The sequence below is a fragment of the Anopheles cruzii genome, chromosome 3 (genome assembly GCF_943734635.1).
Source record: "Anopheles cruzii chromosome 3, idAnoCruzAS_RS32_06, whole genome shotgun sequence".
In the NCBI taxonomy this organism is placed as follows: domain Eukaryota; kingdom Metazoa; phylum Arthropoda; class Insecta; order Diptera; family Culicidae; genus Anopheles; species Anopheles cruzii.
Window position 1 is genome coordinate 18563600 of NC_069145.1, and position 15831 is coordinate 18579430.

General features: G+C 50.2%; 1 protein-coding gene across 1 annotated transcript in view; it reads right to left on the bottom strand.

The window, feature by feature from the left end:
- Positions 1 to 517, bottom strand: part of LOC128274183 (uncharacterized) — a 48205-nt gene extending 47688 nt beyond the window's left edge. The window contains exon 1 of the mRNA XM_053012291.1: positions 275 to 517. Within this exon, the coding sequence (XP_052868251.1) occupies positions 275 to 517 (243 nt within the window). The remainder of the gene's footprint in view (positions 1 to 274) is intronic.
- Between the last annotated feature and the right edge of the window lie 15314 nt (positions 518 to 15831).

Here is a 15831-nt window from a genome sequence, read left to right on the forward strand (position 1 = left end):
ATCACGCACCCCGGACGATTGGCCGATCCGGATTGACCGGATAAGGGATTACTGTTTGCCCTCGTATGGAGTTATAATTTTCTGCTCCATCGATCCGGCGGCACTGGGACCGGTTCCGGGTACCGGTTAATAATTCAGTTAAGGCTTACGGCAACACCGGCTGAAGATCGTTCGAATGAATAATGTTCCGAGCTGTTGAAATCGGTTTTGCCACCATTTTATGATTGTTATTAGTCTAAGGCGAAGGCTCATTTAAAGCAAGGGCCACAGTTACCTGAAAAGGAGCCGCTTCCGAGTCGTAGCTTTCGTCGCTGGACGAATAGCTCGAGGATGAGTAGCAATGGCTACGGTCGTACCAGTGGCGCGGTCCACCGGTCGCGATGGACGACTCCGAGCCGTGCTGGCTGTTAACGGTGGAGCTCGACGGCTGCGGGCTGACGCACCGCCGGTGGGCTGGCCGGACGCGGCGCACCGGAATTCGCGACCGAAACGATGCCGACTTCCTCAGCGAAGACATTTTTCATCTCAAACCGGAATTTGGCATCGTTTTCCCGACCACCGGCCGGGGCTCATCGATGGGTGTGACGTCGAATCCTATCAATTTCTGGAACCAGAACAGAGAGATTGAGAGAGAAAGAGAACATGAAATGAGTTGCGCATCGGATAACGCATATCGATAAGAAAAACATAAATATGAAGTGAACACACACAGCGTTAAAAACATAAACCCCACCCGGTGGCCCCGACACACAAACATGTTTAATCGAATCCGTGGGAGCAAATAAATCATAATTGAATTCTGTGGTTTTTCCTGGATCCTCGCCACCGGAACGTCGGCGAAGGTGTTGCTACGCAATGTTGACGTCATCGGGGGGCGGAATCGGCGCACCGCCAGGTAGGAAGCTGTAGAAAATGGGGCCGAACGTTGCGATGAATATTGATGCCTGAGTATGATTTTTTCCCTGTAGCGCCGTACCGAGCCGAGCGGGATCAGTGGGAAGAGGCTCCGCCTCACGCGCACACCTTCAGGCTCCGTGTAGGGCCTAAGATTATGCCATCTTGGCGTAATTGTTTTTCACCCCTGCCATGGTTAGGAGCCGTAGCCGGAAGTTTCCCAGAAGTAGAAGGCGGCCTATGGATCCCGTGACACGTATGGGCGAGATTTTGTTTTCTTTCTGTTCTCCGACAAAGAAATTAACATTTAGTAACGCGTTGAGAGTACAAAGTTGCAGGGGTGATTTGATTATCTATGCTCTGAGCAGAGAAAGTGGAAGGCAAAGTATATCAAACAGGGTCGAAATCACAATTAATTACTTTGTGGTCATCTTTAACGACGCAGATGTTCTTCTCCGAGCAAGTAAGCCTGTTGTTTGAAGCCCTTACAATCTTCAACCAAGTTAAAGGGTTTTTTTGGGGTTCAAATCTAAACCAAGTGCAGTTACAGTATGTCAGTTAATATTGTGTTAGCATTTACAGAGATCAGTTGAGACGTTGAAGCAGTGGCTTCGCTGATAAATCAATAAACCGAGAACAGAAATCTATTTATCTCTACTCCTTCAAACTTTCCTACAATAACGTGAAGTGGCAATGTTTCCAGACAAGATCACAGTGCTCGATTCGTCTAAAGGAGCTCAACCGATCGAATGGATCGAATCTCCATCTGTGATACCTTGTCCAAACGGAATGAAATCGACCCACTTCTTAAACGGATGGTAACTGGAGATGAGATAGTGACTGAGTATCAAAGCGGGGTGAAGCAGCTCAAACGGTAACCAAACCAGAACTAACGGCCAGGAAGGTTCTAGTGGGTATATGGTGGGACTTGAGAAGAATCATTTATTATGAGTTGCTTCCGTGTGGCCAAACGCTAAATTCAGATCTCTACTGTCAACGCCCACAAACGCCTGTCGCCTGTGGTGACTTGTAAGAAACTCCAGGAACTTGGAGCTTGAAGTTACCTTTAAAAATGGCAACCCGCACTTGCTGAAACGTCTTAAATAAACGTTTGTATTTCACGCAAAAATAATGGATTTCGTTTCCGCCAATCTTATAGTTTAACTCTGGCTCTGTAATACGTGCCTGAAACCATGAGCGTTGGCAGCCAAATGGCCGCTAATTGACCCAACGTGCTCGTGCATAATGCACCGAGTTCGCCGGCGCCGGAAGTGCAACGTTTTGTAATGCAATCGGAGTGATAGAGTCCGAAGTGGTGTGGCCATTTCTGTTCCAACCAATCAACTGATCGTTGTCCATGTCTATTTGTTTCCCTGGTAAGTCCATCAAAAGGGTCTACTTTGGTGTTCTGAAAAAGCTCACGCGACTAAAAGTTTTGAAAACCACAAAAGCTCACGGTGTCAGGACTTGACCAGAATGTTGTGACATGTGTGGTGATCGCCCCAATGGGACCACCGACCAGCTAATTAACAGCCAACTTCTCATCAGCGGTCAAAGATTAATTGCCAGGAAGCGAGTCAACCACCCCCTTTCGGGGGCCATAAAAATTTCATCGCCGTTCGCCGAACCGAAACAACACACGTCCACGGTCTCAAGTCTCAAAATTCGAGCACCGCCCGCACGTCGCGCCAGTGCATCGTTACACTGAAGCAGCATCGGTCTCTTGGGCCCGAGTCCTCCGCCGTAACCGAAGAGCGTAACCCGGGCTGGGCCGGCAATTAATTAGTCGCCTCCGATCGGATCCGGATCACTCGTGTCATCTAGGGGCTTCGTCACATGCATACGTGCGGCCCCGGAACGTCCCCGTGGACCAGAGAGCCCGAAAAGCACGCGCCGCGTCACGCCGGGCCGGCCACTAAATGCAATCAAACCGTGCCACGGCAGCCCTTTCGAGAGTGTGCGTTGTTTTTGTGTCCGCCATAATCCTCGAGGAGTCTCCTACGGACTTTCAGTCCGGGAGCCCGCCATTGGGGCGACAAGTTTTGCAATCAATCAGTGTAATTAAAACGAAACAATCACGGGCCAACATTTTAATCCCCGGTCGGCGTGCCCGTCCGGTTCCGGTGGCTTACTGTCACTCGTTGCCAACGGGTGGCTCGTTGGCAGCCGTGTCCCGGCTTGATGACGATAATCAATTAGCATCGAAAGCGGTGATGCGTGTGCACCGCGCTCGGCGACGCGCTCGGCGATATGCGCCGGGTGTCCGGAAGTTTCCGACGTTCCGAGTCACATTTTCTCGTGCAGTGTATTTTCTTAATTGCTGCTTGGGCCTGGGCCACCCTCCCGGGGACCGGGCGCCGAACTAACCGAGATTTATCGGGCGTGATTTATATGGTTACGCATTCGGGGAAAACTTTGCTCGGGAGGGATGACCCCAGCATATGGAGTCATGTTTAATTTGTTTATTTGTGCCGAGAAGAAAATATGTTTCATTCGTTTCTGGAGCGAAAAAAGGTGGAAAATTCGTGAGTTGCGAATGGAGGCGCCTGGTGACTCACAGCTCGAGGGCTACAAGATCAAGTCCTTCGGAACCTTCTTCATGTACAAGCTGCAGTGTTCATAGTTTTGAAGAAAAACAACATTTCCCGGTCCTGTTTGGGACACAAAAATGGGGTCCACCAGAGAAAGCGTACCGGTTGACAGCTTCCGAGTGACGCTTGAAGTGCCCCAAAACAAATCATTATCATTACGCACAACATAAGCAATAGAAGAGGGCTTCAAAATGTCTACCCAATTCCGTACTCGTTAAATCCCAGCCGCCCCCCAGAAAAGGACCCCTAATCGCTACCGAAATCACTTAAACGCAATGAAGCATCCGGTAAGTGCCGATTGCTATCGCAACGGCGACGAGGACGACGACGGTGCGCCATTCGAAGCCCGCCATTGCTCCGGTGGCTAATGTCTCTGAAATACTAATTACACGCGCCGACAAGACGGCTAACGACCGGCCGGGACGGTCCCGTCCGTCCGTCCGTCCCGGAGTTCCGTGAGTAAATTATCTCGTTTCGACATTTGCGATGATGACTTCGGGCCCCGATTGCCTCATTCGCGGAAGTCCCCCGGGAGCCCGGGAAGAGGCCACGCTTTGTGATTAATGAATTGCATTCATTGCCTCAAATCTGCTCGAATTTAAATTTGATTTTTGCCTCTTGCGCTCCGGCCAAATGGCGAAGGATCAAAGCGAGACAGACTCGGAGAGCGCAAGAGAGAGAGAGAGAGACACTCGCTTCTGAATGAATGACGGACGGGACGCATTCAAGCGGTGAAGAGCGCGACCCACCTTTTGGTGGGCCGATCGTGAATGACCTCTTCAGTGCCGGAAGTCGTCCAGGACCAGGGCCGCCGCCGCCGCCGCAGCTGCCGAATGGCAATTTGATCCTTCTTTTAAAACCAATTTTCCTTTTCAATGAATATGAATAAATCATTTCCCGGCCACCACACAGCGTGCCAGCGTGTGGATGGATTTCCAAGCCGGGCGGGACTCGGTCGGATTTTGTCGGATCTCCTTTTTTTATTTTGTTCCTCCCTCTCACTCTCTCGCTCGGATGGATCCTTTCAGTTTGCTTCACCGGGTAATGCTTTCAGCAGAGGATGCAATGAGTGACTCAGTGCCCAGTTGGAGCCATCGGCGCCCTTCTCGATCGAGGTGTGAAAAGCGGAGCGGAAAATAAGCAAATTGCTGCCGCTTCCTTCATCATAATTTATGTAAGTTGCCAACCCGGGGACCCGGGGCATCGCCCCATCGGCGGCAGAAATGCAAAACGACTTTCATTAGATTAGAGTTTATGAGCGGGACTCGAGCGTGCATATGAATTAAGGCCTTGCTCTCGGACGTTGCACTCGGGTGGTGCTGCACCGCGAAACGGGTGCACCGGAAGCGTGTTAAACATCGAACGGAAGCGGAGAGCTAATCGAAAACTGAAGAGCGAGCCCGCCGAGCGCAAAACTGCGCGATTGCAGAAATTGTAAGCGAAGGAGAGTTTGGTGGGAAATTGAAAAGCGATTGAACATTAAACAATTGGCTGGTGTACCTCGCGCACCCGGAACACGAGCGGAACCGGATGCCGATGGCGATTGTATCCGGTTCCGCGAAGCAGATTATTCATCACTTCCCAACAGCTTGCTCGGGCAGCAGCAGCAGCAGCAGATTCCTTTCGCTTGACGAGACTCAAGAGCGATTGAGAGTTTTTGCGCTTCGTCCGAAGGCGTTCAAGCGGCAAAGCAGCGTTTAAGACATCGATTTTTCTTTATTGGAAGCCCGGAGCGAGCAGGAGAACGCCAAGAAAACTGGTTGAAAACTCATTCAGCGCTATTAAAGTGCAACATAACGCCGCATAGCTGGTGGAGCATCGCTTACACAATGCAACCGCGTGCCTCATCAATTAACGGACCTGTGACCTCTACTTGCTAATGATGCTTTGCGATTCGGTACTCGGCAACCTGTTCATTATGGATTTAAGCGCGACCCGCGACTGTGTTCAAGAGATTCCACGAGCGAAAGTTGCAACTCTCGAGCACCACGGCACGAGCCGACAGAAGGAACTGTATCTTCTCTGCTCGGTGACAACGGAACCACACCTGACACCGAGCGCACGCTTGTGGGAAAATCAATTAGCACCATCATTTATGTAGCGGCACAATCATTCCTCATTAAGCCGCTGGTAAGGGACACCCGGGCGCAACTCCTGGGCCCGATGAATTTATGATGCCCAGCGGCGCACTACACTGCATCGGGACCGTGAATGTCGGAATGGCAGCTTCATTTGTGCACACCACAAGTAGACACAGTATCAAACGGAAGCGCCTGGAAGCGCTCAACAGCTCGGCCTCAAGTTTGTAACGCACCCGTATAAACGCTCATCGCCTGTGCGATGATATCGCCCCAAGCCGGGCGATGTTTTCTGTGTTGGGCTTTGCGGAAAACATCGCCCCGGGTGCGTGTGGCGCGTTGATTGAGTTAGCAAATTCCATTCACACCCCTCCGCGCTCACCCGGTCCTTATCAAATAAAGCCATAAATTAATAAAGCGCTGAACGAGCTGAACTTTCTTAATTTCGTTTCTGCGCGATCTCCTCCGGCTGTGTGAGGGCGTTTTTGTTCCACCCATACACACCGACCGACCGCCCGATACAGCAGACGGCGGAGTTGCGAAAGATGGTTTCAATCAACCAAAAAGCATTCCGGGCGATGGGAGATCCGGGCCAAAAAGCGCCGGGAGTCACGGGGTCGATTCTCCGCACACTTTACGATAATCGGTGGCCGTACGTTACGGTTATCGGACCGGGCGTCTGGAGCACGGTTCGCCTGCTTTTGCCGGCCGGCCGGCCACCACCAGAACATTCGCAACAATCTTCCGCAACGCCGGCGCCGGGCGCCGGAACATAAAACCCCTGGTTCCGGTTCCGCGGCCACGCACCGGTTTTCGGGGGCGGTTTTCATATTTCGGGCGCACCTTGGCGAGTGCCGCAGTTTGGGCCGATCGGGGCCGACGGTGATCCACACGATAAAGCGTCTCACTGGCCGAAGGGTGAGTATGATGGAACGGCGCATACGTGCTGCGGTCGAGAACTGGTTCCTCCCGGATGTGCGTGGTTAACCGGCAAAAGGTCCGCGTGAAACTTCCTAATGATTACAGTTCGTAAAAACGTTCGGGCTCCCCTTTCCGGTGGCCATTTGCAAGTGGCAGTGAGTTTAAAAATCACTCAAAGCACCGTCGGCACCGGATGTGGGTCCTCCGAAGTCCTATCGGAGGTAAAAACCGAGGCGTCAAGTACACGGAGGTCGCTTTCGCTTTTGCCGGGCCGATATGAAGTCCGGAGGGTCGGACAGTACGCTACGATTAAGCTTCTGGAGCACGTTCGCCACCAACCCGGTTTCCGGGCGGGCCATTGGGTGTCCGAACGGAGCAAAAGGACGAACAAGGAGCTCGTCGACCGGGCGCTCGCCACCCAGTTCCTTATTGATCGCCTGCCGTAGCAGCGTAGTGTTGCAGATACGCCGGCAACAAACGCCGGTGGTGCGTCATCGTTTGTTGCGGTTTCGGGACATTGCGGGCGGCCCAATCCGAAGGGACCGCAGATCCGTTCCCTCGCCCGGGCAGCAATCGTCCAACCGAATCGGCCCTCGGAGCGGAAATAATGGCGCGGGCGCTCTCCCTGTTCTCCAACGTCCTTTTGGTTTTGGTCCTTTTTCCGACGGCTGATCTGGGAGATGCCAACGTTATTCTCATTACCCGGGCCTCCGTTACTGACCGATGCGCGTACGGAATCGGAATAGTTTCGGGGGCACCAGCGGCGGAGGGTACGACGAATAAATTTTCTCCTCACGCCACCACGTCCTCCACCGGCCGGTTAAGCCGTGGGGACACAAAAGAAATAAAACTCAGATTGCCGGACTGGTCGGTGCGCGGTCGACATGTTGCGGTTCCGGAGCGAAGCGATCAGACACTCCGTTAGAGACAATCACGAAGCGACAGTGTGCGTGTGTGTGTGTGTGATAGATGGTGTGACGGTCTGTGTATGTGTGTGTTCGTATGTCCTTTGCGTTGCGTCGAGGCGGCACCGAGTCGGAAGAAACCCAAAATTGGCCCATATCGCCTCGAGGCCGCTTCGGAGCGGCGGAACATAAATTCTCACATCAAGCCCAGCCACCGCCACCACTCGGGACGTGCGTCTCGGTGTTTCGGGCTATCATTTTATCGTTTTACTTTCACTGTTGATGGAACGGCAATGGTTTCCGGCGCGGCCGTGGTCGGGGAAAGAATATTACTTTTATGCTTACCGTTTCGCCAACCATTTAATGCTTGCATGCGCACACAGCCCGGGTTAATGACACTCTCGGTTTTAAAAGCTTTCCAGTACAATTGGTACTAAGTGCTCGTTAATGAAATTTTAATTAAACTCTAACGAACACTTAGCAACAGGTCAACATTGCAACGAATGGTCGCAATGGTTGCTACTACTACTACAAAAAAGCGCCTACTAGCGTAACACCAACTGATGAAGTAAGAAACAATGTTAGACTCACGGCTTGGTGCAATCAGAATCTATTGGGTTGTGGAAAAATTAATCCATTGTTCGTTTACTTATCATTTCGATTAAGTTTAATTTAGCATCCAGGGCTACGTTTGCTTGGGAAACCTCCAAAAGTGAACCCTTCAGCTGGCTAAACGTAGACAGAGCTCCCTTTTCCGTAGTTTGTTTCAACTTGATTTAACAATCAAAAACTTAGTTTTGTTCAAAATTCGAAGCCTAATCAAACTCTTTAATATTAGAAAAAAATGGTAACCCTTTTGCATGTAAACAATATCATTAACCTAAAATGTTGACAACACTACTACGTGTCCTTACATTTGGGCTCAATTATTTATGTTCTATTCAATGAAAACGCGATCCCGTACGCAAGGCGTGAAACAGAAAGACGACCCAGCATTAAATGCAACAATTTACGGCGCGGCTCACGTGCCGGGTAGCTTCGGACACAAATTGACCCATCAGCAGCACGGCTCCACGCGGCTCCAGTATCTCCATTATGGCAGCAGGTGTTGCGGTGGGACCGCATGGCTCGAGGGTGGGCAAAATAAGGAACCGCACCGCAACAACGGCCCACCTGAGGTGTTAATTATCTGCCATACATTATGATCTGCCACCGCCCCGAGGTGGTATCTTCTCGTTCGGCACGCGTCCGCGCAAGTCATGCCAAGTCCAGGCCAGATGCCAGATTCGCAAGTCACGCAACCGGCTCAACCAGCTGTGTCCATCCGGTCCGGTCCGGTCCGGTCGAGCAAAGTGCAAAACAAACACCGGGCGCCGTGTGTGTTACGATAAATTCATTAGTCAACGATCGCCGGCCATTGTTATGGCGCGCTGTCAACGGCGAAGCGAGAGGAACCACCGTCACAGCCCATTTGGGCTGCATTAATAATGATCCTTAATTGATTTTCTTGCTCCGTCCCTGGCAAGGCACAGGAGATGCCGGTCGCGCCAGGAAGAGGTCCCGTGGCCCCGGGTGTGTGTGTGTGGCCTGGATAAATAATTTACTGGAGGAAATTAGTAGCCCAGGATGCCGACATGTAAACCGGAAGGGGCCAAGGATCGTGCCGTGCACCGTGTGTGCCGAAGGACGCTTCGAGGCGGATTATCATAGCAGAAGTTTGGCGGATATGGCGCGCTATAATTAGAAAGACCACCACCACCATCCGAATGTGGGACGCCTTTAAACACCGACTGCGAACGATCGAACTTCTGAGCGGTCATTATGGTTATTACCGTGTGCAAAAGCAATAGCCAGCCAGACAGTATTAAATTAAAGGTAGAGCAATTGAATCCTGTGCCTGTCAAAGGCCACCAAAAACGCAGAAACCGCTAATGTGTTTCCACCAAACGGCGCACAGAGCACTTTGGTGCGATCGGCCGGATTAATGTTTGCGAAAACCACTCAAAACCGATCGATACCGCCGCCGAAGAACAAAGGACGACCGAATTAACTGTAACACCGACACTAATCTGCTTTATGTCTATCGGCAGCTCCCAATCCTCAAGAAGTGGCCGCGTGGCCGGCTGGCGCAGAGGGCAAATAAAATCTTACCAACTTACCAACAACGCCAGCTGGCAGCTGGTGAAGTCCGACGGAGCCTGAATATCCTAGTCCGGGACGGGCCGTGGCGCTGGGATTTTATAATCCCCTCCTCAACCAGTGCCGTGTACGTGATAATGCCAAAGTCTTAATTGAAAATCGGATCGTCCCCAGCTTTGCAGCGGCTGTCTCTCTCTCGCTCTCTCTAGCCATTGCTCGCTCTCGCTCAGCCATTGCTCCCGGGGGCACAATCGAGTGAAACAATGGCACTTACATCGCCAGTCATTACTGCCCATCGCGACCGTCGCCATTATTAGCATTACCATTATTATAACTTTTAGCGATATTTCTTCGGATTTCGTTTTTTTTTTGTTCGTTTTCGCCCCTGAGTCGATTTTACGGTTCTATGGCGCTGCGTCCGCACATTTTACGGCCAAAGCTCCCGGGCCGGGTTGGGGTGTTGGTGAACTTTTTGAGCACAAAAACGCACCAACTTTGGCACTCCGAGTTGCGTTTGATGCCGCTCTCCGTGATTTATGAAAGGACCAAAAATAGAACCCGTGCGTCGTCCTGATTAATGGATGCACAGAGCAACAGCAGAGCGGCAGCTTGCAACAAAAAAAAAGCACCAGCGTCCCGGAACTCCTGGTTCACACACAAATCGGCGGACCCACCAATCCGTCTACGCCGGATGGATGAAAAGTTTTAATTATTTGTCCGACTTAATTAGGAGCTCAAGTTTCACCCGAGCGCGCCCGTATTGACCACCGCTGCAATGGGGCCCATTTTTCTTTCTCCCGTTTCATCCGATGGAAATTTTCATTTGGTGCATTTTGATGAGCGCTCGGAGCCAGCGCTCGGAGATAGGAGGTAATGCCGGCTCCTAATGAAAGGTGTTGTCTGTGCAGGAAGCACTACGCTTTTTGACTTTTTTACCAACAACCCATGGACAGGCTGGATGGTTGTTGAATATGATATGGTTTGCCGTGTTTCGGGTGAATAAAAGCACCACCGGCTCGTATTTCTACGGGCTGGAAAATTCCAAAGAAAAGAGTTGTTGAATGCTGATTTCGAAGCTCATTCGACGAACCGATAGTTGGCATGCGAATATTTCAATCATGTTTGATTAAAATTCCATTAAGGAATTTAATCCGATCGCAGAGCTAGAGAGCAATTCAGTGTAATGTAATCGTTTCAAAATGTTATTGCTTCGGTCGCTGTTGGACCAAAACATCCCCATTGAACCGTTCTTCTGTAAAGATGGCGACAAGAGAGGCAACCTCGGTCGGAAGTGCACTTTCTGCTTAAAAAATGCGAGAACAAAGACGTCAGATTCAAGCTAACAACACTGTTGGCCACTTCAATTCCGGTTTGGGCTCCATCTTACACACTACAGGAACGTTGCTCGACATTCGCCCAAGGATGACGAATCTGCCCAAAACTGAGCTCGCCTTTGTGTTGTACATTGTGGATGCGTTAAGTCTAACCAAACTTAAAACACTTTTCAAAATCCATCCATTATTGTCTGGTTTATTCAATGAGTGAACCTTCTTGTAGAAGGGGCAAAATCATTGTGCTCGTTATTGGTCAAAAGAAATGGGTTTATTACATTGAAATGAAACATTTTATTTTATTCAAAGTATGTGCCATCACTAGATATACATTTATCGCCTCTCTCTGATAATTTGTGCGTGCCACGCCGAAAGAATTCTTCGTCTTTTGATGCAAACCAATTTGTCATCCAATTTCGACTTTCTCGTAGGAATCGAAGTGCTGCTCAGCCCATGCGTGTTCCATCGATGAAAATGAATGATAATCGGAAAGGACCAAGTCTGGTGAATACAGCGGAGCGAGAAGCAGCTCCCAGTCAAGTGCTTTCATTATAACTTGAAGCAGTTTTGCTTTGTGTCCAGGCGCATTGTTATGGAGCCAAGTCATCTTACCGTGTCTTCTGGTCCATGGTGGTCGTTTTTCCATCAATGCATGGTTCCAATTGATGATTTGTTGTCGGTAGGGATCTGAATAAACGCTTTCATAACGTTTTAGGAGCTTGTGATACACGACACCTTTCTGTCCCATCAGAAAGTATTTAAACCCCGGGGTTCTAGTTTACTGACAATCCGGGCCACGCTGAAAACGATGCCAAAGTAAGATGGTGATGGCAGTTTCTTTCGAATTTTCTTCTATGGCTTATTACGCTGCTGGCGCAATGTAGCACTCACTCTGCTGCCATTCATTTTGATTCTATTATTCAACCACGACCATTATCTCTTATCTACTACCTGGTGGCGGGGAGTAACTGCCAATTAAGTACCATTGCGATCATGGTTGCCGAAAAGTAAATATGGCGATCGCAGGTAATCTACGGACAATGGAGCTCGCTTTCTCTTTCTCTCTATCTCTTTCTCACTCTGTGTCCATTTCCAACAGGCAGCGGCCATAATACCGTGAAAGTAATGACCAATACAAACTGTCCTTGCAGCTACTATCGCTTCTGGCAAACTTCACCATTACTCTCGAACCGAACCGAAGTTCCGGATGGTCCCCCGGTATCGAAAGCCCCCAGAACGAAGCCATTTCCGAAATGACGACTTTACTAATTGCACTTTTCTTTTAAAATGCTTTATTTTATCTTCCCTTTCATTGCTAAGTTGAATGGACGGGCGAATCCCTACCTCTCCCTCCCTCGCTGGCCCACCACCGCAGCGCCGTTGGCAAACACACATATCGGCGGACGACTCGGACGGGACCAAAGTCAACATATTCTCAGCCCGCCTGCCATTGTCGAAGTCGACACCAGATGCTGCCCCGGATCGAACCCCGTAAAAGCATCATAACGATCTCGGAGCTAACAAGGGCACAGCCGTCGTCGCAAAGAGACTGAGCCGTCGCCAGACCGTCCGACGGTTCGGTGGTAGTCCACTGCCAAGAGGGGCGACGACAAAGGTGTGTAATAGGGTCATCCAGCAGCCGGCCGAGCAGCGAGTCGAGCCAGAGCGCCCAGACCAAATAAGGCTCACACGGTCAGACTGTGGGGCGGTGCGATGGTTTCCCAAAAAGGAAGAACTCCGAAAACTCTGCACGAGCGTCGGGGCTCCTGGTTCGGTGACAGATTTCGGTGGCATGTCGTCCACGGCACGACAAAGATGACGGTGGGCTGGGTTGTGATTTGAACTGCCGGCGATGGCCGGTGGTCGGGTCATTAAAATAAAAGCAAGCACCGCATGCAGATTCGGTTGGGCGTTTGGGTCGTTTCGATTTTATCACGCAATTGAACACGTGCCGGTTCACAGGAATCGACCAGAATGGTCCTTTGGTCCGGTCAAGAAGCCCGCTCGGAAGTTGAAGGGGAAGAAATCGCTCGGATGAAGAAACCCATTGGCCCCATTTGATTGGCTCGCGACTCTCTGGACTGGATCGCTGAACGTTAAACAGTGGCGCGTTCGATTAGTTCCACCAACATCGGGAACCCAAACAGGTTACGGTGGAACCATAGTGAAGCCATGTCTAGGAACTAAAAATGTTTAAGACGTGTATAAAATTACATCTAACGTGTTCTCGTGGATTCCTCTTACGGGGAACCTTCTGTGGGCTATGCCAATAGGTGCTCTAAGGAAGCGGAAGGAATTATGCGCCATCATAAACAGTGGTTTTATTATAAGTTGCTGGCGATGGGAGGTAAAAGGTTCTACGGTGCCAGCCAATTAAACTGCCAAGCGCACGAGGTTTATGCTCAAAGTTCCATCCATCCATTAGCCCCGTTTTACTACAATATTAGCCACTTCTCTAGCCACTGGCACTGGCACTGCTCTTATCAGCCCTTGAACACACGCCACCCGTAATAATGCTGGCCAAAGGGAGCGAAAGTTCGCCGCGAACCTTCATCATCCCGCGAGCGCACCTTTCAATCGGTGCTTAAGGAGAGCTTTTCACGATGCCCGTCCAGTCGCAACAGCACGTCGCGTACATTGTGTATGCGTCGTGTGTTGTTTACCGACCCCGGGACCCAGCGCACCGGGTGATTGTTTTTCGAAAATCCATTACTTTTATTGATGGGTTCCCGCCAGCGCGCGCGAGGAGAAAAACCGAAAGTTTAATGAAAAACACGGACATCCAGACGCGCGGACCGCACTGCACTGCAAATATGCACGTCTGCAAATATTTGCGCTCCTGTCCGGCCACCTCCGCCAGTCAGCCCGTGAGGACGAACCATGTTTGTTATTCTTCTCGTCCTTGCACTCGGGGCGCACACACATGCTATTGCTACATTGGTGGCGTGTTTTTTCGTAATCGTCCTTTTGCACTCCAAGCCACCATCGGAACAATACCGGGTCGGTCGGATTTCGATGGGGTCGGCGGATGTTGGTTGGTTCGAGAAGATTGAGCGGGCGCGGGAGGCGAGCTTTCTCGGCGGGAGACAACAACCCATTTAACTCGAACAACTCGACTCGTCCGCGCGCGCTTGCAACGGTTGGATGCTGCACTTCATCACGTCACACAACGCGACGGTGAGGTGGGCCGGTGGGTCGGCCGGGGAAAGTACCACATAAAGCTAACATAACACTTGGCGCACCCTACAGGGGGTCCGCCGAGAAGAGAAGGTACTAAAAACACAGAAACAAGATGGAATCCAATTGAACACCGGCGCGCGCAATCGTCTAAACACGATGGAAAAGTGAAAATAATCGTTAAAACCTGCTCCCACCAGTCAATAGGGGGCCGGCCCCTTCTGCTCCAGCGGCCGCGTTACGGAGCATTAACATGCGCTCAGCAGGCCTCTCACGCGGATACCCGATGATGCTCGAGGGTTCTTTTGCCGTTGTATGGACACACCAACCGTTCCCTTCGTCGGAGTTTGGTCTATTTATGGCCGCTTAACCGGATTCGGCGCTTCGCGTGTGGAGAATCTAAAACGGGGTGAGAGTAAATCAGTTTTATTAACGCATCCAGCCAGAAAGAGGGGGCCACGCCACCTGGAATAAGAACCCAGAATGGTGAGTGGTGAGCATCAACCATCGCCGGGTTTGGGATTACGAGGAATGGAATGGACCCCTGAAGAGATCTCTGGTCTGATTAATGTTTTTTTTTGTTGCTTTTATTATCCTTTTTCCTTAAATTAGAAAACTCTATGCAGTATAAAGTTCGGTCTGTGTGAATGTGTGTGTGCGGGTGCGCTAGAGCGGCCTGTATGTGTGCTCTTTTGTATTTTGATTCGTTTCCTTTTTGTTTGCAAGCAAATTTGTATTTGTTTGGCGGCGACGGCATCGTCGTCCTCTTTGCGTGTCCTTACGCTACTTTATTCAACCCCCTGCGCACTGTGCTGCTGGCGGCTCTCACCAGGTTGAATAATATGCTTAATGCTCCGTCGTTTAATCTGTTGCTGTTTTACTGTTTCACTATTGTGTTTCATTTAGAATCTACTTCGCTATTGTTTGTTTTTGCTTTGTTTGTATGGTTGTTGCTTGTTGTTTTGTAATTGTTTCAGTTTTTGTTTGTCGCTTGCATTTGCCGGTTTGCCGCTGGCAATATATATATATATATATAAACATATAATTGTTGTCCACAGGCCTTTGCCATCGTGCACCCCCAGGCACGGCTCAGCTCTTCCAGCCGTCCACGTGTCTTGTCGTGTGTGTATAAATGTTCAACTTTCGGTTCCATTTTCCGGCTTTGCTCTCTCTCTCTCTCTCTCTGTCTGTCTGTCGCGCACCGCTCTCTTTCTCTACACCGCTGGTTTACCTCTAATGTTAATTGTTATGATACCTTTTTGCGGGTTTTTTGTTTCATTTCTTAAATATTACATTCTTGTCCTGTTTATCATTTACCATCGTATCATTGTATCGTTTTATAATTAGTTCGTAAATATTGTTTTTGTTTTCTTCTTGTCCCCCTCTCGGTCATCGTCGTCGCTTTGCTATGTACTCTACTAACCATAATGCTAACATGTGTTTTGTTGTGTCTGTTTTCCCCGTTCGGCAACCGCTGCTGCTTCAGCTTGCTTGGTCAGCTTGCTGCTTCTGTGTTCTCTCCCATTCTCTTGTACCCCTAATTTTCTAATTGTTCTTAAAAATGTCGTTTCCCGGGTTTTACGTTTCCCCTCGGTCTGTCTCTCTTGCTGCCTCTGTCACACGTTTTATCCCATTCATGCAATCCCTCAAGCACACGTACAAGCACACATACCTAACTGTGTCCCCGAGCAAGCATAGCACGGGGAGATACTCCGCGCCCACCGATGGACCCGACACGGATTTGCCGGGAAAACTTTGAAGCGTTTCAGAGCCCATCACAATCCAGCCACGTGCA